This window comes from Salarias fasciatus, chromosome 4 (genome assembly GCF_902148845.1).
Source record: "Salarias fasciatus chromosome 4, fSalaFa1.1, whole genome shotgun sequence".
NCBI lineage: Eukaryota > Metazoa > Chordata > Actinopteri > Blenniiformes > Blenniidae > Salarias > Salarias fasciatus.
Window position 1 is genome coordinate 11,241,586 of NC_043748.1, and position 26,370 is coordinate 11,267,955.

The 26,370-nt window shown below is 44.2% G+C and overlaps 1 protein-coding gene across 2 annotated transcripts; it reads left to right on the forward strand.

Annotated features, from left to right (window-relative positions):
* The first annotated feature begins 1,655 nt into the window (after nt 1-1,655).
* Nucleotides 1,656-25,775, forward strand: LOC115387423 (uncharacterized protein C16orf52 homolog B). Of its 2 annotated transcripts, XM_030090132.1 has the most exons (4): nt 1,656-2,547; nt 2,589-2,730; nt 13,597-13,809; nt 22,424-25,775. In XM_030090132.1, the coding sequence occupies exons 2-4, from the start codon at nt 2,625-2,627 to the stop codon at nt 22,606-22,608; spliced, it is 504 nt and encodes a 167-aa protein (XP_029945992.1). In that variant the 5' UTR covers nt 1,656-2,547; nt 2,589-2,624; the 3' UTR covers nt 22,609-25,775. The 2 variants fall into 2 exon arrangements, with proteins under 2 accessions (XP_029945992.1, XP_029945991.1); XM_030090131.1 differs by having other exon boundaries at nt 1,657-2,730.
* Nucleotides 25,776-26,370: the final 595 nt, after the last annotated feature.

Genomic DNA, 26,370 nt, shown 5'->3' on the forward strand with positions numbered 1-26,370 from the left:
GTACAGTTTTCACAGTTTTTCATTGTACGATGGGGGCAACCTGGTGCATAATAGAGATCCTTTAATGAAGTAAAGGAGTCAAACATAAGAAATACAAAAAGACACTAATCTCAACTATTGGCACAGTCATTTCTTTCTTATATTCTAATATTTCCTTCAATTTACCATTAATTACCTATTTTGAAGAAATAAATGCTCAATTTACCAAATGTGGCTCGAAGGATTGAGGGAGTAAAATGTAAAAGCTTCATTTAGCTCCTCTTTTTTTCTTATTCTTTTTGTGGGCCAGTACAAGCAGAATGAAGTGTTCTGGCTGCTGTAATGTGCCAAACAGATTTGTTCTTCCAAGAGGAGCTTATATGTGTAAGGCTTCTCTTGATAATATGATTTTTTTTTTTTTTTTTTACTTTATCTTATTTAGTTTGAAGACTGGTACATGATATTGCTGGACCTGACAAGAGGACAGGAAGAGAGAAAAAACAGAGTGGAGAGAAGAAAGAATGTGAAAAGATACAGCAACGATCCTTCAGTCGGAACCAACACACCAGTCAACCGGTTACTACACCTGTAAAAAGATACAACAGAGAACATCCTGTAGAATTTTTTTAATGAAACATAGCTGGTAATTATCTGAGACATGCAACCTGAGGATACAAATATCAAATTAGAAACCAGAGCAGCAGGAGAGATCTAATACAGTCAGCCATTCGTCTAATAACCCACAAGACAACACAGTGACTGAGTCCACATGCAGAATATGAAGAGTGCAGAGTGGTTAAAGATCTGTGTGATCATGCAAATATGACCTCTGAGAAGACCAGAATCAGGCCAGAGAGGCCCTCAAGACCCAGGCGGTCCTCTTTCGTTTTTTTTTGTTGTTGTTTGTTTGTTTTTTAACATTGTCTTTTTTGTTTGTTTTACACCTCTGTTGTTTTGTGTTGTCACGCAGTTCATTTTTTTTTTAAATATTCTATGCATTTTTGCTTCAATTTCAGGGTATTTTAGGTACTTTAGGTATTTTAGGTTAATTGGTTTTGTGGTGAGTGCTTTTAAATTTGCCATGTGCTTATTAATTTCACATGCTTTTGGTCTCATCTATCCAGTTTTGTATGTCAGTTGCCCATTCATATACATCATATTGATACCTTTGGCATCTTTTTCTTAAAGTTAGCATATAGCTTTGGCCACTCCATGTCACATGTGATTTTGTAATTTTAATATATTTTTTTATATTCTATGGACATTTTCATTCCATTTTCTTCCTCTTTCTTTAATTTAAATACGACATTAAAGCTTTAAATGGCATTAAAGCTTTTGTATGTCCCCGTTTTAACGTCTGAATTCATTGTAATTGTTTCTAGAGGAATTATTTTTCAGCCTCTTTTGTGTCTCACTGTTGTTTTTCGTCTTTTCACGGCTGTTCTGCACATTTGAATATATTTCTTTCTAATTTTTTTTTCTGTATCTGCTGAGATAACCGCAGAGGCCCCCGGCTCTCCGGGGCCCGGTCCTGGTCCTGGTCCGTGGCTCCCATCAGGGACCCCCAGTTCGACTCAGGACAACAGGACCCCCGATTTTCAGAGTATCGCGAGAAGAGAGCGAAAGTCTCCCCTCCTGTCCGTGAAGACAGAGCCGTGTGTGTGTGCGTGTGTGTGTTTGTGTGTGTGTGACGCTGCGTGGGGGTGTCCGGTCCGCCTGATGTCATTTGGCAGGAGGGGAGGCAGAGCTAGCGGTGGGCATACGGGTGGAAAGCATAACAATACCGTGACCGTTTTTACCGTCCGCACCGGGACCCAGCACGCCGCCGTCGAGGCTGCAGTGAGCCGCGCTTCCAGCCGCGCCACAGTCCCACCGGGGTCCGGGTCCGGGGTCCGGGAGCCGGAGGAGAGGAGGCTGGCTGGCTAACGGACTGGAAGTACCAGATGCTATTATTCCAGCGGAGACGGAGAACGGGTTCGCAGCAGCGGCAGAGGGTGATGGCTTCTCGTTTTCCCGACGGGTAAACGCCTCTGTCGAACGCGGGACATCACGAAGCGAGCGGGACCCGCCTTCCAGCCCCGGTGTGTGGTGTACCATGGTAGCGCAGTCGCGGTGTCGGCCGTCGAGCAGCCTCTGGGCCGCAGCTCGGCGCACCGAGCCCGAATCTGGGAAGTAGCTAAGCTAGCCGTCTGCTAGCCGCAGCTGTACCCGATGCTGCTGCGGCGGCTGCCGCTGCTGCCGCTGCCGCCGTTCAACCGATCGGAAAGACAACACACGCCGCCCGGGGGCCTCCGCGCCGACTCGGCTTTTGTTTGATGTGACTGGACTCACAGCGGGCGTTTGAGATGTGATGCTTTTGTGCGCCGTACTTGAGCCCTTTGTAGCTTGGAGGCTCGACGCGAAGGAGCTAACGTTGCTGCAGAATGCCCAGCAGAACCACAGCGGCGGGCTGCTGCTGCTGAAGGGGGCGAGGTTAGACTGATAACAGCCCACCCAGAGTCTCTCCCAGCCCGGGGTCACATTTGGACTGCGACCGCCGCTTCTTCCCCCCTCCTCCTCCTCGTCCTCCTCCACCCATCCATCCATCCATCCTCCCTCCCTCCCTCCCTCCTCCCACATCATTCAGCGCTTCATCGGCTGGCGATATGGATAAACTGACGATCATTTCAGGGTGCCTGTTTCTGGCAGCAGATATCTTTGCAATAGCCAGCATCGCCAACCCAGACTGGATCAACACTGGTGAATCAGCAGGTAAACCGAACAGAAGTCTTCTGTGCTTCATGGCTGTCTTTTCTTCTTCTTCTTCTTCTCTTTCTCTCTCCACTTCCCATCAGATAATTTTCTCAACAAAGAAATGCCCTCTGAGTGCAGGCTTTCATCTGCAGCAGCATCTTTTGTCTTCCACTGCAGTGTTGTTTGTGTGTTATTATGTTGATTATGCTAATTGCACCGCTGGTAAAAAAAAGCAAAACAAAAAACTGTCAAACAATTTTAAGCTCTATTCATCAACTTGAAAGGGTTTGTAAGTGTGTATGTTTTCAATAATTTTCAGTCTTTCCATTAAAACTTCCTAATCATTAGGAAAAGGGACCCAGTCTGTTATATTTCCTGGGATTTCCAGAGGATTTGTCTATCAACAAACACATATGTGAGAGTTTTCAGTAGTTTCCCTTTAAAAAAAAATGTCATTGATTATACAAAACCATGCAATGTGAGAAAATCAGATTTGTTTTTTTGGCAGTTCTTAGATTAGTAAATAATGACTTAATAGAAATCTGTTGATGGCTGTTAGTGAAAACTGCCCTTAATTGCAATGTTTTTTTTCTCCTGAAGTCAAATTGATGAGGGCTTCTGTTGCAGCATCGTCTAGTAACTTGACATTTGAAGTCACCTCAGTGTGATCAGACTAATCAGCAAGCCCAAAACAAATCAAAGCAGGTGTTTATTTAAGACCTCCCTGGTGTCACTCCACAGTAGCATGTGCTCTGGGGTCCTCTGTTTTATTTGCGTCAGGCTGTTGACAGACAGCTGCTAGTCTTTGTTCCCTCTGCAGGAATGACAGCTTAGTAAGTGGGTCAGGGAGGGTTCATCATCCACCAGGACACATCCAGACCGTGTTAGCTCAATGAGGAGGGGGGGAAATCATCTGAACAAAAAGTAATAAGAGGATGCAGATGAAATGAGGACATTGTCAACAATGCTTTCCATTTGTTCACGTTGCTCCATGGGTCTCATCTCCAGTTAGGCTCATCTAAACTTAGAACACTGCAGAGCAGTTATGAGACAACCGCGGCGAGATCCTCGCTCCTGTACCTGCGTGTACTGAGAGTTTAACCTTTGCTATATTTAGACTGCAGCGTTCTGATGTATGTGTGTGTCGTTATTAAAGCGGATGCTGTGCAGTGACAGTCTTCCACCTCACTGTCACTCTTCTCGCTTTCCGATCCAGGTTTGACCTTTTCGCTTTGATGATTGCCATCTGTGTGTTTGATGGTTTGACGTGTGGGTAGGTGATTGTCCAGGAACATGTGACTTCCTTTCCACCCTCTTTCTCCAGCATTTCTTTTTAGAACTGTGCATTTTTGGAATAGGTAGGAAGCTGATGTCAGTTTAAAATACAGGCTGTCTTTGGTCAGGAGGGACAGTTTGGTCTCCTGCAAATTTTGACTTGCAGATAAATGAATGAACACGGTCAGTGTAAAACATTCACAGATACTTCTTTATTTTCAAACCAATTCTCGGTGTTGTCCCTTTGATGCTGTAAAGAAACTAGAAAGTCAACATGATGTGCACTTTCAATTTCAAGTGCTTGAAATGTGATGTAATGCTGGTTCCACTAGTTGTACGTGTAAACCATGCAGTCAAGTTGTGCTTGTTGTTTACAATGTAAATGAAGCACTGCTGTAACAGTGTTTACTCTTTCTTCTAATCGGTGGGGTTATATCTGTTTACTCCAAGTAGGCCTGTCTGTTTATGCAGTTCTTCACAAATGCTGAGTAAGGGGTAACTTTCGTCTGTGTTGTGACCTTTGATTGTATTATTCTGAGTGCGTTTTGAAAGTCTTTCGAAGAGTTACTAAAGCATGTCTTCTAAAATTTCAAAAAAACAGACATGCTGATTTCCCTGAAGTAAGCAGTGCTACTTACATGGGTTTAAAGCTGACTGTTTTCAGTATCAGCTGCTGACCTTGTCTCGTCGTTGACTCTGTAGTGTTAAATCATGCCTCCTAATGATCTATATTAGGGTGTTTATTCAGTAGTTTCCCTCTTCCTTGTGGCAGCTTCATCGCTCTGTCTTCTGATCATTTCAATACTTGCGTGTCACATTGCTGATTTAAATATTAATAACTAGGGATGTCCCGATCCGATCACGTGATCGGAAATCTGGCCCGATCTCGTGTTTGCGGACTCGATCGGAATCTGACGTTACCTCCCGATCCAGACTCGGATATATGGAGAGTTGTTTTCATGAGTTTTTTAATCAGATCTGGAGTTCCGCGGTGGCTCAGAGTGGGTCGTCTCTCCTCCACAGAGAAGGGGAAATACATGCGTCATGACATCACTTCCTTACTGTGACGCTATTGGTTACAGTGGCAGTCAACATGGAAGCAGTGTGAAGCTAGTAGCACGAGCATGTCTGATCGGATTGGGACTCGGTATCGGTATTGGTTCAAAATGAAATGACTCGGGGGCAAAAAAACTTGATGGGGACATCCCTATTAACAACTTTAAACATTAAGCTAAACGTCATTCAAGCCACACTTTCTGTTATTGTTTGTTCTGTAATAATGTCTGTCAGTTTCTGCAGACTTGCTATGAAATTAACTCCCCTGATCACTGTCCACAATAAGTATTTGTAATCACTCGACCTTTCAACCCCGATTTTGTTGTTATTTCATCCAAGGCCTCTGTGCTGTTGTTGAACCTCAGCAGGACACTTTTGTACTGCGAGCATTTAGATATTGACTTTGCATAGGCAAAAAAGCCAAGTTTTGCTGAAGGCATTTGGGACTTTTACCTTTTTAGTTTACCATCTTTTATTTTGATGCCTGTTTATTTGTCACTTGGTAAGAAAAGAAGGAAAGGAAGGGGAAAAAAAACAATCAACCGTTAGCTTCTAAAACCAAGCGATGTCTTGAAAATGTCGCCGATTGTAGCTAGATTTCAAACACATAATGACGGCAGGTAGGAGAACTGGCACCACTGATGCCCCACGCCACACATTGTGATTCAGTCACACTGCCGTCTCTCCGGTGTGAAATGCTCGAGGAATAAGAGATGAAACCGATTTCCCGTGCTGAGCTTGAAGTCAGAGCCATTGCTGTAGTGGCGTCAGACAGAAGCTGTGACTCTCAGCTGCTCTGCCAGCGATCGGCCGTCACCACAGTGGATGTCTTTCTCTCCAGCCTCAATAACCTTTGAAATATTTTGTTTACACACTAAATCATCTCCAGATTCAGACGGGCTTTTATAAGCTGCTGTTTCAAAAGCTGGTGGAGATTTTTTTTTTTTCCTTGATAATTCAGCTATCAAAATGTAAAGGTAGCTATTTCACAAACTCTATTTGGGACAAGTGCTCTTGTCATTGGAGCGTGCCGACACTTCCCTTTCTAACACAGCACTATCCTTTGATTACTTTGAGAGTGTTTTATCGCACTCTGTGAGCTGCTGAATGGAAGTGAAATAAAAGACTGCAGATGATAGTCGAGCCTCTTTACAAGTAAGCAGCTTCTAAAGACCTGACGAAATGCATTTAGCATTTTCATCTTCTTGATTGTATCATCTTACCGTCAGTGATTGTAAATAATCTCTCCGCTACAGACGCTCTTTCTTAGAGCGGAAGATGTTTATTGCCCCAAAGTGACTGCTATTCAGTATCACTTGTGTAATAATAAACAAGACAAATTTATTTTCCACTTGGTCCTCATGAGCTCCAATATGCTGCTGAGAGTTTTGATAATGCTCTAAAACCTCAGCAGAAAAGCTTCAGAATGCTTGGTTTCAGTGCACTCTGCAAGTAAATCTGGCTCTTTAACGCTTGTATTTCAGCGCGCACACACAATCGCAAACAACTGCATAACTCCTGAAAAGGCTTTGTTGAAATGGCAGAGCATAATGAGCGGTGCTCAGGAAGTGTTACTCTAGTCATAGTCTGAATCTGACATGACCTAAAATAGATGGGATGGAAGACTATTAGATTCTCTTATTTTAGCTATCCCTTTTCAAAGCACAAGGGCACACAGTGACACTGATACAGAGTGACTGAGACTGGGCCCGGCCATTATCACCCAAGGCTGCACAGCCAGCAGGTTTGAGCCAGAACTGTGGCTCTGATGGGCAAGGACAGAAATCACAGGCACAGAAGTAAGAGGCATGACAATGTTCAACAGCTTTAGGAAGAAAAATTTTTTGGCTTATAAATGTTGATAGAAGAAAACACTGTGATACCCAGTGTCTGCAGCAGCGTTTTGTGTCTTATCCTCCTGGATTGTGTATTTAAGATTATTCAGTGTCCATGTAAACAGGGTAAAATGACCAGATCACTGTGCAGGTGTATGTGCGCCAAGAATATGATGTGATTGATGTGCTTAATCACATTGTTCTCACTAGTATTGAAAATTAACTTTTTTAACTAAAACACTTTAATTTCTGTTTTTTTCATGGATTTCTGTTGAAATGGTGAAACCGTCAATTAATCCTGTCAATCCTATCCCGATCAGCTCTGCTTTGCCACCTTCTTTTTTCCTTCAACACTGTGTGAAGCTTCGCTTGGTGATGTTATGTAACAGATACGTGCACAAAGCCTCCACAGGGGAAAGCAGCCTAATGTGTTGTTTACACTCCGATCGGATCACAAACAGACCACTTTCTCCAATCTGATCATAATTTCAATCAGTTCAAGCCGATCTGGTGAGACTGAAGTGTTTACATGATGCATTTAATGGGATCACTCGGGGTCAATGTAACTGCAGCCAATTGTACTCTGACATTTGAAGAGATGCTCATGCAAGCAATATCTGACACATGTGAAGTCAAGCTGTTGTTCTATTTCTCAACAGCAGCGTTTGCTACGTTTTGATTTTCTCTAGAATTGGTCTGGGTTTCATTGTCCATCCTGCAAGAATTCACAGGTGAATTTTAACTGCAGATATGTGTGCAGCTTGGTTTTATTTTAGATCAGGGCACTGCTTTGGCTCACAGGTGGGTAAGGCTTGTTTTCAGATGTTGGTGTTTGGATCCCATCCTTCCCGTTCTGTATGCGAGTTTAGGCTCTAGACAGCTGCGCTCCGGTGCCCCAGCAAAGTAAGTGAGCACTGTAAAAGCCTCCAGCAGCAGAAGCAGCTGTTGGCCGCCTTAGCTTTGCCTACTTGCCGCCCACCACAGCTCAGAGGCCTGTTTGACTCATCCCTTCAGAGCTTACAAACATCAGCACCCCCTGTGCTCCACTAATGACGCCATCATCACGCCGAGGATGTGCAGACACGGCGCTCATTTCCTCTCATTTGGACCGAGACATGGTGAGAGGAGTATTTCTGATCATCGGGAGTGCAGGGCTGACTGCTGGGTAACGGGGCGTAGCAGGCGTTAAAGTGAGCGCGGACTCCAAATGGAGAATCGCCCCATTATTTTTCATAAATGGAAGACAGGGGGACCCATGTGGGCGATTTTCTGCAAACTAACTATATTGTTATAATTGTTCTTGTTTCTAGTTTGCCAAAGGCAATGGTTATGCACACATAGACACACACACACACACAACAAAAAAACATTGTTCTCTGTTTGGATGCAGGTTGGGTTGGTTTGGTTTTGCGTAGCTTTCAGTTCGCCTGTTTTACCGACCCCACAGATGTGATCAGCCACCAGAAATGTTCTGTGATTTGAACCAGCAGACAAAGTCTTTTGTTTTCAGCATCTCTCCTTTTTATTAGCACCAACTGATTTGTAGCTTTCTGAGTCTTTTAGCTTTACTCAACAGCTAGTAATCCACTCCCATGTTTTTGACATTTTGTTATTGCATCTATAATATTGATTGTTCTGAAAACTATGTAAGCGTTTTTAGTCAGTAATAAATGATCAACAGAATTAGTTTAATCCTTTTGTTGCTTTCATAGTGCACCTTAGTTTCTACTGAAACAAAAACCATATTGACCTCAAGTCAGCAGTTTATAGAAAGAAAGTAGGAACACGTTCAAATAGCAACTATCAAATTCAGTCTCGAATAAAATTGAAAACAAGCAGGGTGCAACAAAACATTTAATGCAGCCAACAGGAAAGCACTCCCTCCAGCACACGCCTCCACAAAGCCAACAAAAATGGATACTGTATGTGGTGCATTCACAGTTTGCCTTTCCCTCCGGTTGGTTATTGGCGTCCTGCAGGGAAAAAAGGCTTCTGTAGAGTCCTGTGTGACACACCTAGCAGTCCTCCATAGTCCCCAGTGACACAAAAGTTATTGAGAACCGGCTTTGTGCTTTTAGTACGGCCGCCGCTGTGCTTGCCACTTCTCCATTCACTTTTCACACACAGTGTGGTACTTCCTCACCCCGACTGTGCACACAGGGGAAGCTCAGATCTTTGGACCTGTGCAGTGTGGCAGCCGAAGTCACTGTGACCTCCGCTAGGACATTTGCGTCAATGTGGCTGTGCAGTTTTCCTTTGTGGAGAGTAGAGACACTGCAGCCCCCCCTTTATGATGTGTTTTTGACGGATTCGAGACACACCTAAATGAAATCTGAGAGATGAAAAGCTGCTGCAGTTCGGTGTCTCGTCATACTCTTTCTATTTCTGCTTAGTAAAACTGTACAATCAACACAATACCAGAATAAGACCAGAATAAAATTTACCTCCATCATGAGCGAGCCTCCACAATGTGTTGTTTACCTGTGTCCCTGTAGCCTAGCGTGCCTGCCTGCTGTAACACAGGAATTCCACCGAGAGCTTGTGAAACAGCAGGAGACCAGAGGATCCAGGGGAAGTGGTCGTAAACCGGTGTAACTGCAGCTCTCAAACTTTTGTCTAATGTTCTCGTGTTCTCAGCACCAGCTTGGATTTCTCCACCTCATTCTTTCTGTATTCTGTAATTTGCTCGGAGTTGCACGGTGATATTAGGCTCAATTTTGAAGCAGGCTGTTGAAAGAGCCAGTTTTGTCACGAGCCATGACCTCCAGATTTTTTTCTCTTTTCACTGCTATTGCATAAGTGTTCTGCTCAGTGAGAACCAGATTGCCATAGCAATAAGGGGAACGATAAGGTAACAACATCCTGGTTGTTTTTCCCATGTGCTTCATGGCATTTATGCTGCACTTACTGTATTTTTTTCTTTTCAATAGATGATCTCAAATGGTAGCTTTTCATGCACGTAACAGCCAAAGCATGAAACCCTGAGTTCAACGTTTCCATATATAACAACATGCACAGACTCCCCATGCAGACTCCCCAAGGCATTTCTTTTCAGCTACCAGTATTGTTTGTGGGCTCAGAAGGGCTGAGTGTGTGTTTGGCTGTTACTGTAAAAGCAGTGCTTTCTTTGGGTGTTATAAAGGGGACAGGATTTCCTCTGGACAGCCTGCACAAACCCACCACACCCGCAGGACCAACAGGAAGGCTGCTCTCTAACGGGGGCTTCTGCTCTGTTTGGATTCAAGCCTTCAGCCTCAAATATTCATTGCACACAAAAGGCGATAACAGGCATGTTGTTAGAACTGGGTGCCAGACGGCCCAAGAAACACTTGACCTTTTGAAAATCAGGCTGACGTACTTGCCTCATGTTTTTGTCTGCCCACCTGCCGAGCCACTGTTGAACTTTTATCGTGTCGCCAACACAGACTTGCTTGGTTCTCTGCTTGCCGCTTCTCTAGGAGACATTTGTGTTTAATTCACATTGTCGTCGGATACTTCAGCAGTGGGTTTGATGGTGTTTGGCTGGCCTCCCAAGGAGGCTAAAAACAAAAAAAACGGGCCTGGGGGATGCCTTTTCCCAACAGGATTTATTCTTGAATTGCTCATTCTGCATGCAAACCACGACTTACTTGTTACTGTTTATAGTTCACAAGACAAATTCTTTACAATGACTTCCAAGTCTGTTCACAAGGGGTTGACCACACTTCTATTTCGATCCCGTTAAAACAAAGTTTTCAAGTGAAAACAGAAAACTTGCGTTGTTTGGATGTGTCATTTATGTGACAGCAGTGCTTGGAATAACTGAAAACACAACTTTTGGGAAACACACTCAAGAGAAGACAGGTTTTTTTTTTTTTTTGTAACTCTGCTACTGCGGATGCGAACCACAGCTGGAGTAAATAGTTCTTCTACGTATGAGCAAGCAGAGGGACAATAACAACAATGGCAGCCTCCTGAGTGTCATGAGTCTCAGTCCATATCTTCTGGGACTTAATAGTTTTCTACTTCAGTCAACTGGTAATAGTGATTCGACATCATTCGACGAAATCGTTGTGTCAAACAATCTAAGCTGTTCTCTGGTTTGAGTGATGTTTCGGCTTCACGCGTCATGGTGACATGAGGAAAAGAGCTCAGACACTGCACAGCGCTCTGGGGAAAAAAAAAGATTTTAAGATATAACAGATATTCTAGTGTGAAATTTACCCTCCTGTCCTGTTTGTGCTCAGATCTGAGATCACCTCTACCAGAGTTGGCTGAGATGTGAAAGTTTTTATTTTTTTAGTCATACAGCATTGAGGAAATTCCTTTCCCGATTTGATCCATCGCTAGGCAGCCACACAGCGCGGCACTCGGGCCGAGGGTTTGCTACGATGTGTGCTTTTTGGAGTATAAGGAGGAAACCGGTGGAAACCCATGGTTATTGTAGTTTTATCAGTGAATGTATCAATGCCTGAGTTTTGACAGCTTCTCTGTCTTCTTAAAAGTCACTTCACATCATGCACACGTACCGGTGAACTCCCTCCTCCTCCTCTTGATCTTCAAACAGGCACTTCCTACCCCTCGCAGCCTCTCACTGATTGCCTCCCTTTCACTGCCAGAGGAATGTGACGCTGTTCTGCTTACTCAGGTAGAAAGTCCCCTTGAGGAAGTGCTCTAATTGAATGGCTCGTCCCCGTAGCGGCTGTGCCACTGGAGCACGCTCCCGCTCTGAGTACCGGCCTTCACACTCTGCTAGAGATTCACTCCCGAATCCATTTGTCTCCCTGTCTGATCAAAGATGAATGGGCACAGTGGAACATTAAGGCCCGTCATGTTTTCAATAGCAGATGTGCTCTCGCTCTCTCCAGGATCTCAGACACATCACTCAGAAGACGGAGAGGGCAGTTTATTAGATGTGGTGGGTTTAGCTGAGCGTGGAAGACTGGGATGTACATTATACTCAGAGACGAAGCAGCTGCAGATTTGTCCAGCGCCTCGGCGGCTTCCTACAAACTGCTCGTCTCTGGTATGTGTCACACCTGCGTGGGATACATTCAGTAATTGGCAAGATTGATTTCGTCTTCAGCCTCTTCTGAGGGTGGAAGCACAAAAAACAAATAGCTATTGGCATAATTTGGCCCACCAGCAAGAAACAGTAAACCTTCAGCTCACTGCCATCACTCAAGCGGTGACATTTTAAAGCAGGTTATCTTCTTTATCTTTCCTCCCACTATTGCTTCACTCACTGCTTCCCTCTGCAGACCCAGCCGTTGTTACTGAAACTAGTTTGTCCCCACTTCGCTGCTTACTTTTGAGAAGAGGCCCGAACTCTGTCTTTCTGGGTCTCACTTCTGGTTTCTCACTGTGTTCCTGTTCAGGCATCACTGTCAGCGATGCTGAGTCTGTGAATTCTGGGTTTCAGATCTGGCACTCAGTCACTGGCCTCTGTGTTGAGAACACATGTAGGTGGATTTTTGTTGCTGCCTCACATGAAAGTGTTTCCTCTCTGCTGCAGAAATGCATTGTGGAGTAGATAGCCAAAATAGCCACAGCATTTTAGAGGAACATCTATACTCAAGGACTTATTTTTTGTATATATAAAACGATGTTATATAATGCATTTCTATTGTTTTGCTTAGATAATGATGACATTAGTGTCATTCGGATACAGTAGCTGATCCCTCAGCACACTTCGCTGCCTCACAGGTTCATTGTTCACTTCTGGAAATACATTACTCCATGGGTGTGACAGAATTGTTTATTTCTGAGAAATGTCCTGCTCCTCCAGGTAAATTGCTCACAGCTGGTGAATTTATTGACAATCAAGCATTCCACAGATGCTCGACGGGGTTCGTGCTCATGAATATGGCGGCCAGGTCAAGAGTCCAACACAGTTTTATCTCAAGAAATGACCAGATATCCTAGAGAATGTGAAGATGAGCATTGCTGCACATAAAAACCAACTCTAGAGTGTCTAACTAACTAAAACATTTTCAAGTCTCGGCCTTTTGTAATCCTGCATGATGATATTAACAAATGTTCAAACACGATCACTAGATATGCAATTTTTAGGAGCAGATGAAGTAAGACATGGTTTACCTGTGTTTTGGTTTAAGGTGAGGCGATGTCTGACTTGTTTTCCATCCTTTGAGTCCAAAAAGCAGCACCCAGTGAAATATCCCTGTTTAAATACCCTCAGTGTAACTTGTGACATTGTATTTGACCTAATAATCTTTATTTTCTTCAGTTTTACTCCAATTTAGAATGAATTTCACTGAGTAGCCGTGTGTCAGGTGTTTTCGATGTGCTGCCTTTAAAGAGTCTCAATCACTGGTTTTGGAGCTTTGTGCAGTGGCTTGTTATTATTGCCCCAGAGCAGGCACTCCGTCGCTGAGCAGGTGATTCAGACAGAAACTGTGTCATGTCTCGTAATTACCCAAAATGAGAAGCATTTTCACTGGTACTTCAATATCTGCATAATCCATTTTTTTCACGCGAGTTTTCCGCACAGAAAACATTCAGAGTTTATCTTAGAGATTCAAGAGGAGTCATTAGATTCCATTTGGATCTAAAGCCTAATTTTGTAGCATCATCCCACAATCTCTTAGGCTGCTGTGGAATAACTGTTATAAAAATGTGCTTTGAATATGCTCAGGTCATAGAAACCCTGGCAATACCTGTATTTAGTGCATTTCAGCACTTCTCAAATAAGTAATCGGCGTTTCTTGTGTGTGTGCAGGTGCCCTTACGGTCGGTCTGGTCCGACAGTGTCAGACCATCCACGGGCGGGACCGGACCTGCATCCCGCCGCGGCTGCCGCCGGAGTGGGTCACAACGCTCTTCTTCATCATCATGGGCATCATCTCCCTCACAGTCACCTGCGGACTGCTGGTGGCCTCGCACTGGCGCCGGGAAGCCACCAAATACGCCCGCTGGATCGCCTTCACCGGCAGTAAGCGAACACGACAACAACTCCCGCGCTGAATGAAACCGCTTAGCTCACTACACTTTCTGTCGGTGCATATTCCCTCCGAGGTTTCTCTCAGTCTTGTCTTGTCTCCTTGCATCTGTCGCGGTGTAACCTCTTGAAAATCACCTTTGCCACATCATATATTTATGCCTCGTCTGTGACAGGAAGGAAGCTTTAATATGAAAAGAGGTGACGCTTTCAGTCCAGCCCTGCTCCTCGCCTCATTTGCATTTGTAGCCGTCTTGTGGAACATCAGAAGCAGCTGCGGGACATCAGTGTGTTTGTTTCTGAGAAAGACGCCAGTTCCTTTGTGTGTGTTTTGGTTGTGTTCGCACATTCTTCTTCTTTTTTTTCTTTTTTTTTTTTTGTTCATACTTGACAACTCCTCTCGCTCCCTTAAGCTGATTTATTGAGTAATGCAGCTTGTCTGCTCCCCGAGTGGGTGGCTTATGTGCCACAGCGTTTCTCTAGTGCTTTATCTCCCCGTTTGCCTTGAACACCGCAGCTCTTTTTTTTTTTTTTTTTCCTCTCCCTCTCAGATAGGATTTCTGTATAGATGCATTTCCAACACTCGATGATAACTCGGCGTCCATCTCGTGCTCTGTGACTGGACTGGTTTCGTAAGGCTGCGTGGGAGGGTGGCGCTTGATTGGTCAGTTGTTGGAGGCAAGAGACGGCCCCACGCACACTTGTCCAGGTGATGTTTTATTACGTGAAAAGCCACATCTATCTTTTTTTTTTTAAATGACAACAACTAACCTGTGGATGTGCGCAAATTACCTGGGCTCTTTCTAATTTTGCCCGCCTTGCTGAATGAAGCGTTTGCAGTTTTTTTTTTTTTTTTTAGCAATACTAATCACTTGCAAATACTTGATGAATCACCGCTTTTCAGAGAGCCGCACACCCACCACAAACGGCCTGTCCGGCCAGCGCCAATTTGTGTCACAAGCTAAATTGAACCCAGTGGAGTCGGTGGTTAACGATCACACTGGAAAGAAAGAAAGCGGGTTCCCATGGCAACTGTGAGCAGTTGTCACCCCTGTCCCGTTGTTAAGCTTCTGCCGGTCATATTAGACAAAAGGTATATTATTAATTCTCTCTTTTACTACATTGAATGCTCGGAGGCTGATGATTATCGCCGAGGAAATAAATGAGAAAATCAGGCTTTGAGGGGTGAAAAGATCTGATGTATTTCAGGACTTTATTTTGGCTGAAATATGTTGTGTTGTCAAAGAGAGGAACGTTTTTTTAATTTAGTATCCCCATTCGTAGACGTCACAGGCCGATCCTCATCTAATTCTAAAGGTAAAATTAGATTTCTGATTGAAAACTGTCATGAGACATTTCCTAGAATCGAGAGCAGACCCGGGACGCTGTTTATTTTGAAAGCTACTTCCTTTGTATGTTGTGACGGTGGTTGTTTGTGCCTGCACCAGGGCTCTCTGTTATATTTTTGGAAATCAGAGGTCAAAAGGGAGGTTCGTAGTTTTACTTACAATCAAAATGCAGGGACTTCAGGAGAAAAGGTTTATGAACAGCTGCTCCAGAAGAGTCATGGATAACACAGGGTCTGGATGTCTCTGGCCAGCAAAAAATAACAAATAAATCCATTTGCTACCAACCCTTTGCTTTTAGAGCACAAAAATGTTTTACATTTTCAAAGAAGAGTTTTCCCTTCCTCAATAGACATAAGGACTTACCACCATACCGCTCTTTTTGTAAAGAGATATGATAATATCAGCAGAATTGAGATCAGCTGATGGATCTTCCCTCCACAGCAGTTCTAGTTGTTCTTGTCGCCCTGCAGGAAGAAATTTCCCAGGCCTGGCCCAAGTCAGGAAATGGTTCCCAAAAGGAAAGTTTTATGTTGCTGAATGTTAGATATGAAAGGCCATCACCTTTCCACCAATCAGTGGTGTGTGTTTGTGTGAGACCAGACGGGAGTAAATAAGGTGAACTGAGTGAATAATTGCGTTTGCAGAGGTCAACAGCTGGTGCCGTCAGAAAGTGAGAGACACGTGCCAACATAAAGACTCAAATGGAAAGAGGAGGGAGGGAACACAGCGCAGTTCAGAAAGGAGACGGGGGTTTGGGTGGGGGTTCACTCGGGGTGAACAGGTGAGGTGGGCCGTCTGTAGTGTAACTGGCTGCAGGCCTTCAAGTGCTTGAATGGACAGCTTTGTATGGCCGGCATAGGCTGGCCTCTGTGTGTCTGTGTACACCCACACACCAGCAGGTCATCTGCAGGGGTGGAGTCATCATAAATACAAGCAACAACGCATGAACTGTACTGATACACGCTGTGGTAAGTAATGAAATTACAAAATGGTGATTTTAATATAATTTACCCAAATGCCCTTTCCTTTCTTGAGTATTAAGTTCAGCTTGAGCAGCTGCGTAGTACGTTATATTTTAAAACAACCCTTCTGAACAGAAAGCCTTTTTTCCCATCACAAAGTAAAGGACTATTGATTCTGCTATTAAAATCCTTTAAAAACGTCGTCATATTCTCTCAAGTATGCAAGGAAACACAACATCCTGTGCATTGTTTTTTTAGACGATTAAAGCATAATTTTAATGCTAAAATGAGCTTGATTTGCAGACACATCTGAATATTTACATATTTCTGTTCAATCCATCATCTCCTTGTATTTTGTGGGAGTTACTGGTACAGCTGACGTGTTCTGGATGACTGATTAGTTGAATTCTTGGTTGCTGTTATTCCAGAGTCAGTCATGTTTAAAATAACCAAAAAAACTAGGAAGGAATGACAGAATGTGGCAGTTCCTTCTTCTGAAATTTATCTTATCAAATGTATTGTTTGATGTAGGATTAGCTCTTAAATGATTAACAAAAAAACCCAGGGACCTCATGATTTGGTTTTCAGGCCCCCTGGTGGCCACTGGAGTCACTGCAGGGGGAGACACCCACTCAGAGGACTGAATATCTGATTTATAATGAAATAATTTATAACAGTAATCAAATTTTCTTCGTATTGACTATTCAAATTATTATTTATCATTAGTATAAAAACACAACATCATACCTTTTTGTAAAGTAGTTTTCAGAAGAATCTACAAGGTATTTTGTGTAAAGAGATCACTGCAGAGGCGGGTGTAGCTGCTAATTCTCATTTCATCATCACCATGCCGTTTCACAGAACGGCTTTATTGACCTTGACGATGTCTGGAAATTTGAAGAAGGCAGTTTTCTTTTGGCTTAATAAATCCCCCAAAACAAATAAATGTGCTAACTGTTCACATCACACTCCTCCAAGAAAAGCCAACACCTGCCAACAAGTCAAAATTTTCAAGAAAAAAAAATCAGAATTTTTTTCTTGAAAATTTTGACTTGTTGACAGGTGTTGGTTTTTGTCTCCGATCTGTTTGTTTTTTTTCTAACAAAGTCTTAAAATGTGGCGACTGGCACACTGAAATATTCTGCTTTCTGGTGGAAGAGCCTCATAATTTTGTCAGTTTTATCGACCCCATGTTACAGAGGATTGCATTTCTTCCTCGGTTCTTGTTATCAGTTCCGCTACGGATTAAACAGCTTTATTAGACGGTCTTGTTGGGAATGGGGCAGGTTGAATTGGCTGGTTTCAATACAGCATTATAAAAAAGATCCATCTTCCTCCGGCTGCCTTGTTAAACCGTCTCGGCACTGTTTGCTGCAGTGACTCTCTGTCAACTCGACTTGCATGTTTCGATTCTGTCATATAAGTATAAAGGTAACTGCAGATCCCCGTGGCAGTCACCATTTTCTGATCAGTCTGAGTGGCTGCAGCTTCAGCAGCGGTTTCAGCCGCAGCAGGTGAGCGAAGCTCCGTATGTCATCAGTTTAGGCACTTAAAGGAACCGCTGGACTGTGAAGTGCACTTCAATTAAGTCGGCGGCGAAGCTCACAGGTGTAATGCTGAGCCTTGTACTTCTGGCTTCCTTTTAGCTTACCTTTCACCACATCTTTTTTTTTTTTTTTTTTTTACAGTCGTCGCCGCCGCCGTACTCCAGGACGAACACATGGCCAGAGTAATGAGCAGCCAAGATGACAGACATAAATATTAACTTGTGTCTGCCCTGGGATGCGGGCTGAGCGGACAGCGCTCATTTGTGCTGGCTGACAGACTGGAGGCGAGTCAGCGCGGCGCTCGTTCAGGGAGGCTTTCTCAACGTGCTGCGTGTCTCCTTCTATACAGCTCTTTCTGAGCAACCTGACAGGAACAACCGGTGCAACGATACCCCTGGTTTGAAGTAAATCAAGCAGCTGCACCACTGATCTCAGCTATTCTGTGTGTGTGTTTTTTTTTTAGATACTGTGGGTAATACTGCAGACAGATGAGCAAGGCAGTAATGATTTTTAGATGACATGTGCTTAATTATGATGTGGTGTGTGTCATGTAATGAATGAGGCGCTGAATTCTAATGATATTTAAATCCTGATGTCACACATAGACTGAGGACGTAAGGAAATAATCCACACAGGTTTTGCCTTTTCAGTGTGAAGACAGGCAGCGCAGCAGATGAACACGTTTTTTTAAAAAGTCCAACAGCATCAAATAAAGGAGGTGGGATTAGAGACGAGCATGACACAGCAAGATCAGGAGGATTTGTGGGCCTTTGCTTACTGTCCGACAGGTGAAACTCTGCAAACACTGTTGTGTTCACACAGCTAATTGAATAGATTTTATGCTGTAATACGGACAGCCTCAAAGAAACACGCGCTTTCGGCTGTGAAAATACTGTCGTATCTGAGGGTTTGGAACAAAATGTGGATCACAACATGCATAATATAGGCCAACCTAGCTATTTCCTAATTATGCATGCACGCCGTGAATTATGCTTAACAAGTCAATTATTTAGCAAGTTTATGTCTCGAGGAAGGAAGTGCTTTTCTATTGCACGTGCAGCATTGCCCATGGAAAAAAAGATCTTTTTTTTTTTTTTTTTTTTTTGCATCTGATGTGCATCTTTTTAGCCATCATGATTGTACATGAGACGTGATGAGACTGGCTAAAATAGGGCTTCAAGTACGAATTTAGAAAAGGGATTACTGCAGACTCCATGATGCTCCCAATGACAAACACTCTAATGCTGCCAGTGTGTCTGGTTTTAGATGAGGCTCTGTGGTATGTCTCTGATAATGAAATTGACAAAGAACCATGAGAAGCTTCCGTATGTCAAGGACAAATGCCGCTGTTGTCTTTAAGTGCTGCAGCACTCATACATTGAAGGCCAGATTAGCGTAAAAGCCTTTGGCTCTCGACTGCACGCCACGTTTTGAAGGTTCTTATGGACAAATGTTTTCTTTCAAATAACAAAAATACAAGATAAGTTTGTACAAGACTGTAAGTGTAAAAAAAATATTGCTCCCAAAAGCCACTGATGACACTTTCTTTTAATACATCAGCTGCCTTTTTTTAATTTACGCATTTTTATTCTGAAGTCACTGCGTGTTACATAAATGGACCCTGCTGGACCTCGAGCTGCACTTAGCGCGTCTTCAAAGGAAAACAGAAGAAATTAACGTCATCCACCAGCTCTTATTGTTCAGTCGCAGCCGCCGCCTCCTGACCGGACAGATGACGACTTCATCACAGACCTGTGCTGCGGTCCGCTAACACGCCAGATCATCGCGGCTCACGCTCCGCTGTGGAGGGGGGACGTTACGTATGGAGCGACTCCCAGCATGCGGCTGACACGTCCAGCTAATTGATCCCGCTGGGCCTGTTGCCGATTTAAGAACCCGCCGATCCGCCGGCTTCACGCATGAAGTCAGCAGGAACTACACAGAGAGCGAACACATTACGTGAAATCCATGAGAGCCTCGCGGAGCCAGTGTCAGATCACAGGAGATGGCTCAAACAGTAGCAGTGTGTCGAGCAGCGATCTGAAAGACGCACAGTAATAAGTGGGTTTTGTGTGAATACGTCTGACATTTGAAAAATGTTGAAACAATTAGCGCAGTAGGTGCTGGTGGAAAAGCACATATGAATCTTGACCTGAACCTTTGACGGCCAAATTGCATTGTGGGGGATTTAGGTGGGAGGTTTAACAAGAAAGAATGTGTGGAATGAAAACGCAATCACATCTGGCTCTACGGGAGTTTTTTTTATTTTACTGTTTTTCATCGTGCCGGAGCTTCAAGAAGGACCTCTTTTAATTACTGAGTACTGTCCGTCACATTCTGGTCACTTCAGAAGACAATAAGACGGTCATCTGCGGCTTCCAGCTTCCGGAGAGTCACTGAAACGTGTTTTGTAACGTTGGTCTGTTTCCTGTATCACTTAATTCAACATGTGGTCGAGCAGGACTGAATCCGATCGAAGGCAGGATGCACCCTGCGGAGAGACAAACGATCACTAACCCATTGACACCCACTGACAGTTCAGTCACCAGCGAGCTTCAAATGTAGGTTTCTGCACCTCAGTGGTTTAGTGGGTTTTTTTTTTAAATGCTTGATTTGTGCCTGATTCCTGTTGTTGGTCCAGATTCAGTTTCAGTCACCGAAAAAAATCCTTCTTCTCTTGGACACGGCAGACCGAATGTGTGAGTGAGACATTATATGTGTGTGTGTGTGTGTGTGTGTGTGTGTGTGGTGACATAACGGTTGAGTCGTGCCTCTCATGTAACCTCGAGTGACAGCTTTCTATACACCACAACAACACCTGCGTGCTGGTGGCATCGTCATCCACTGCTTCCTTTTTCCTTCTCGCGTCTGAAACGGTTTTTCCTCGAAACGGCGCTGTGCCTGTTTACAAAGCCTGAAATGTGAAGGCTGATTTGCTCTCTTAACCTTTGAGAGAAACGTCGTGCGTTAATCAGCCCGAGGTGGCTCGAAGAGCTCGTTAGGGATGTGAAGTGGAGAGCGCACTCAACGTTATGCTGCAATTTTTTTTGTTGTTGTTGTTTTTTTAAGGTGAGAAATGCATTAAATTAATTTTAAGCTCAAGGATAGAACCTATAATGGTGATTAAATTTCGCCCACAAATAATTCACACAAACTTTACATTGACTTCAAAGCTGAGATGAAGTCTGCAGGCAATATGTGGGAAAACGGAAAGCAAACAAACCTGTGGCAGAGTAGTGCACGTTTGAAATATTGCCTTTTAAATCTGTAAATACAGAAGTAGCTGCGTGGCGAGCGTAGCTGCGGATTTCAGTGAGAACATCAAACTAATTAATTATAAATGCAGGTGTTGTAGCACATTCATAATAACCAGGACTGAATCTGCCACAGCGTGCAGGGGAAACGTCAGTCAATATTTTATAAGGTTTTAGCTGCTGAGGTGCACACTTACGGTCAACAAACATCTACAGAGGGGGAGAGAGTGTGTATGTGTGTGTGTGTGTATCACATTTATGGTTTACTCGCCCTTATTTTTATCCAGCTGTGCTTTAAATTTGTGTGATGAAGATGTAATTCACCAGGGCGCTGTGCTGGAAACGGTCTGATCGCGCCAGAAATAGCACACTATAGAGTTTCAGTCGTTCAGTTTGATGTATTACAGGATCAAACCTGAAGCTGCAGACGCCTCGTTTAGAGAGCATCGTGAGCCAGTCGCAACCGTGTTGCTAACCTTTGTCGACTGGTTAGTTTAGGTCAGTGCTTGAGTTGAACGTGGTTGTGGATGCCAGTGTTTTCCCCCCACCACACAGCTGAAATCTTCCCCCCGTTTCCATTTCCGTGATGAAGACGCCGCCGATCCTCCTTTTCAGCTCGGCAGCTCAGTGTCTCCCGGAGCCCATATTAGTGGCTGGCTGCCGCCTGACGGCTAAGCCGCTTTATTCTGGAATTAAATAACTAAATGGTTTAACAGATGAATATTTATGTTGCCGACTAGCGAAGGGGCGGGTGCTTAATTGTTTCGCCGACTAATTGCGCGCGCTTCCTGGTGCTGAATGACAAACCCAGATCCTCTGCCGGGGGCCCGGCGCACGTTTTAGCGTCATTTGCTACGAGCTGCTCATTTATCAGCAGCAGCAGCAGGGAGTGTCAGTCACCCAGAAACTTAGCAACTTTCCAAAGGCGTCCATCATTATTTCAGAATGTGCAATGACTGTAAAATAAGAAGAAAAAAAAATAGACTGACTAATGAAAATATGCTTCAGGATTTGACTTGACTATCAAAAAAAAAAAAGAAAAAGTGAGGAATTCATTGTTATTTGAACAGAATGTGCACGTTTGGATTTCGATTCGACAGAGACAGTCAGACCTTCTACTTAGCCGCTAATTTTCTGAAAGAATACGTAATCTCTGACAAACATTGAAACGGGGGAAGTTACATAAATGCCATTTATTGCCTCCACATTTCATCTGGCGGCGTGGCGTCGAACACCAGCCGTCTGTTTGCCGCAATTGTTCCTTCAGAGCCGTTTCAAAGACACCATTGTATCTCGCTAATGAACCCGAGCTCTATCTGTACCTCCTGCTCAAACTGACGCCGTTGTGTTTAATTTTCTGAATCTGAACAAAGACTTCTGACTCTTTCTTCTGTTTTTCATAACTCCACCTTTTTTTTTTTTTTTTTTACACGTGTGATGGAGGTGTGTAGGCAACCGAGGGGTAAACTAACATTTCCTTGTTTCTCCCCCCTCAGTGATCCTGTTCTGCATGGCGGCGCTCATCTTCCCAATAGGCTTCTATATCAACGAGGTGGGGGGCCAGCCGTACAAACTGCCCAACAACACGGTGGTGGGCTCCTCGTACGTGCTCTTCGTCCTCTCCATCTTCTTCACCATAGTGGGACTGCTGTTCGCAGGGAAGGTCTGCCTCCCGGGCTGAGGGCTCCGCGGCGCTCGCCTCCGGACCGACTCGGGAGGCTCTGAGAGTCTTGTGGGATTTTACAAAAGAACAAACAAAAAGAACACACAATGACTGAAAATGGAAAACGACAAACTCTGGCCCGGAGCCCGAAACGGGGAAGCCTCTGCTTCTGCGTCAAAGGACCGCAGCAGCAGCAGCAGCAGCAGCAGCAGCAGCAGCAGCAGCGCGGAGTACCTAAAACTACTAAAAGACGAAAAGAACAAACGAGCAAAACACTTCGAGGGGCAGCGTGGGCGCAGAGGGGAGGAGGAGTGTGACGGAGGGCGGCCCGGGCCGCCGCGGCGCCCTGCCACTGTTCATTTAAAACATGGCCGTCTCCCTCTGTTGTTGTTCCGTTGGAAAGGGTGCTCAGTGTGCTGCTGTCATGGCAACCGCGGCCGCAGCGCCGGCGCGCATTTCTGGAGGACCACTGCAGCCGCCCCTCGACTCGATTCCCAGCCGTCCGCCCCGCCGCGCCACACCGCGCCGCGCTCGGCACACATCTGCTTCGTCACCGCCGCTCCTGTCGCTATTTTTGGCTTCTCTGGGCTATTTTCAGTTCCAGCCTTTCTGTTGTGCGGTTTGTGTTCTTTTCTCCATCAACTTCCCAATGAAGTAGTTTGAGTGTTGTTACCCTTAAAGGGAAATTTGGGGGATTTGTGCTTCTTTTTTGTTTGTTTTTTTTGTTTTTTTGCCAGCTTGACTTTAGAGCAGGATTGATTCCCGCCAGTCACGTCACATGGCCCCAGGTGTGTGTGTGGTGTGTGTGTGTGTCTGTGTGTGTGTGTGTGTATGTGTGTGAGAGAGAGAGCAGCTGTGATGGCAGCTGTCTGGGCCCACACATGGGGATGCTGTGGATCGGAGAAGGATACAGGTGTGCTTCCTCTTCCTCTTCGTCTTCGACCGGCTCCGGAGCAGGTAGCTGCAGGGGGGTGGGGGTCAGGGTGGGGCTGTCGGACCACCCCCAGCAGCGGAGCAGGACGTCACGCACCATAAAGGAGAATGCCACTCAGTTCAAACCCTTTGCGTTACATTATTCACACACACAGCAGAGGAACAGTCGTGCGTGTGGACAGCAGGTGTTTCACATCCTTTACCATTAACTAACAGACTGTGACGTTAGTGACGTTAGAGAATAGCCACCTGGACTTGCGCACACTTCCTGCGTTTGTAGTAAAACTCCAACATCCATTTAGCACAGCCACACACAGAGGAACCAGTTCGAAGTCATTTCAAGGACGTAAATCACTTTCAGCAGGTTAAGGTGGTCACATATGTTTTACATTAACAGTTTTACATTTCACAGTGTAAAAAAAACAAACAAGCTGAAAAATGGTGGTATTCTCCTTTAATGCTAGACAGGAATTAAACGAGCCAGGAGTGTTTTTATTTCTTCTTCTTCTTCTTCTTCCTTATCTTTTGATCTTGATTTGAAGGCACTGGGACTGCAGGTCAGGTCCATGAATATGTGGCTGTGCCTCTGTGTGCTGCTCGCAAGGGCTGTGAATGTAACACACACACACACACACACACACACACACTGAAGTGTACATACATCTGCTGCAACAAATGATTATATTAATCTGTACTATTTCAACACATCAACATGAATCTGTCTTCTGCTCTTTTACCAGAATTCCTGAGGTTTTGAAAGTTTTGAGTAAAGTTACATATTTATTAGTGATGCACAGTGTTGGATTTTCTTTTGGAGCTTCCAGTTTCCGATGCCTATTTAAATATTTTTACAGAGCTAAAAAGCCGAGGCTCAACAGTATTACAGACATTCTTAGTGATCATGGCTCAATAGCTTTGTTCGGACATTAAATACAGGGCTTTAAAATATTCACACACCTCATTTTGACTTTTACCTCTTGGTCAAGCATCAAGTTTTCTGTTTTAAGTACATTTTTCTTAACTCTCCCCTCTGCAGAAAGGCCAATGAAGGTATTTATCTTAAGGATCAACCAACTCTGTCATGGTTTTTACATTTAAGATATCGATAAAAACAGAGGTCAAAAGGCAGGATAATTGTAGACGTCTGAGCGAAAGAATCAGACTGTTGTGATGTGATTCTACTGATCCGTCGTGTAACGACAGCGTGAAGAGCTCCAGAATTTGTTATGCAGCAAAAAATACAAAAACAGCCCTGAATGCATCCAGTGTTGACTCCAGTGTGAAGAACAAGCGTTCCTGGAGGCGGTGCAGCGGCGCCCTGCGAGCCCTGATCTCTGCATAATGAGCCTTTCAAGGTTTGCAGAGATTCGCCGGGGCGAATCGTGCGGGAGAAGCGTGGCGGCCGAGCGGACGCCCTTTCCCATCGGGATTTTTTTTTTCACCTTTCCAAGAAATAGGTGTGCGGTAAAACCGTCATCAATTGATTGCAGCGTTGAAACAATTTTCAGTTCAGCGGAGACGTGATGCAGTTAGATTTAGAGCTAAGCTATAACAGCAGCTGCTGGCTGCATTTCTGGACCTCCGAGATTTCTAATTGGAAGCCTCTAAACTAGTTAGTGAGGAGCCAGATAGTTTTTATCGCCTGTGGACCTTTACAGTCATTAACATGATGGGGGGGCGTTGTTTATTATGTCTGTGTGTGTGTGTTCGGCTCTGCCTGACTCACACCTCTACATCCGACCTGACCTGAACACACCATTCTGGATTATGTGCTCCTCGTTTTGCACACTCATCTATGAAGTTGTGTGTGTGTGTGTGTGTGTGTGTGGGGCTCACGGCCGCCGTGTCTCAGCGTTTCGTACTTCTGTTTTCTGCTCGGCTCTTCTCGTTCTCGGCCCGGTGACGTGTCCTGCTGCAGCCCCCCCCCCCGCCCCCCGGTTGGTTCAGTATTGTGCCATGACCTGTTTTTTTGTTTAATAATGTACAGACACACAAAAGGCAGGATTTTCTGTATTAGGAAGCACTGTGCATTCAACGGTATAGGTAACAGACATAGAAGCACCACAAATGTATAAAAAAAAGAGAACTTCTTACCTCATTGTTTGTTTGTTTTTTTGTTTTTCTGCTATTATTTTCTAATGGTGGCAACGTGTGTGCCCTCTAATTTGTCTCTTGCCTTGATCGGATGTCTACACATAAAGCCTATGATCATAGGAAATTATTTATCACTGAATAAAAGAGGAAAAAAAATGGATGTGTGTGTGACTGACGCTGCTTATTTTAAAGGGGAATAATGAGAGGCTGTAATATGGGGAGTGGATGACCAACAGAATACAGCAGTTATTAATTTCTCAAGGCCTCACATTCATGACTAATCAAGTCCTTTGTCGTTTATAAGAAAGAAGAATGACCTTGATAGAAAAGAAAGCACCTTTTCCTTCTGTAAATCACCATTTCATGAAGATGTTATGGCTTCGAGGGTGAATCAAGTGTTAAAGAAAACTGTTAAATCAGCTAAAATGGCTAAAATAGAAAATTAAATAAAAAAATTAAACAACTAGCAAAGATAAGAAGGAACATTGAGATAAGGCCCAGATAACTTCTTGTTAGAAATCATCACCTTTCGCAGCCTTTTTTATAGATTTGTTCACATTGATTTTTCTCCAACTTCGCCGATTGTCTTGATCCATTCAAGAATAAATAAAAACTAAACATTCCAACCCAAGACTAATGCTGGGACTCTGGCCTGAGTCCAGCGCCATCCTCTCGCCCACGTTCATTTCACCCGTGTTTGTGGCTGCTCAGTTGAACGCGTCTCCTCGGTTTATTTGTCATTTTCTTGCCGTC

Coding starts and splice junctions, on each gene's coding strand:
- LOC115387423 (XM_030090132.1), top strand. CDS start 2,625: ATGGATAAACTGACGATCATTTCAGGGTGCCTGTTTCTGGCAGCAGAT. Junction 2,731..13,596: donor CAACACTGGTGAATCAGCAG/GTAAACCGAACA, acceptor GTGTGTGTGCAG/GTGCCCTTACGGTCGGTCTG. Junction 13,810..22,423: donor CTGGATCGCCTTCACCGGCA/GTAAGCGAACAC, acceptor CTCCCCCCTCAG/TGATCCTGTTCTGCATGGCG.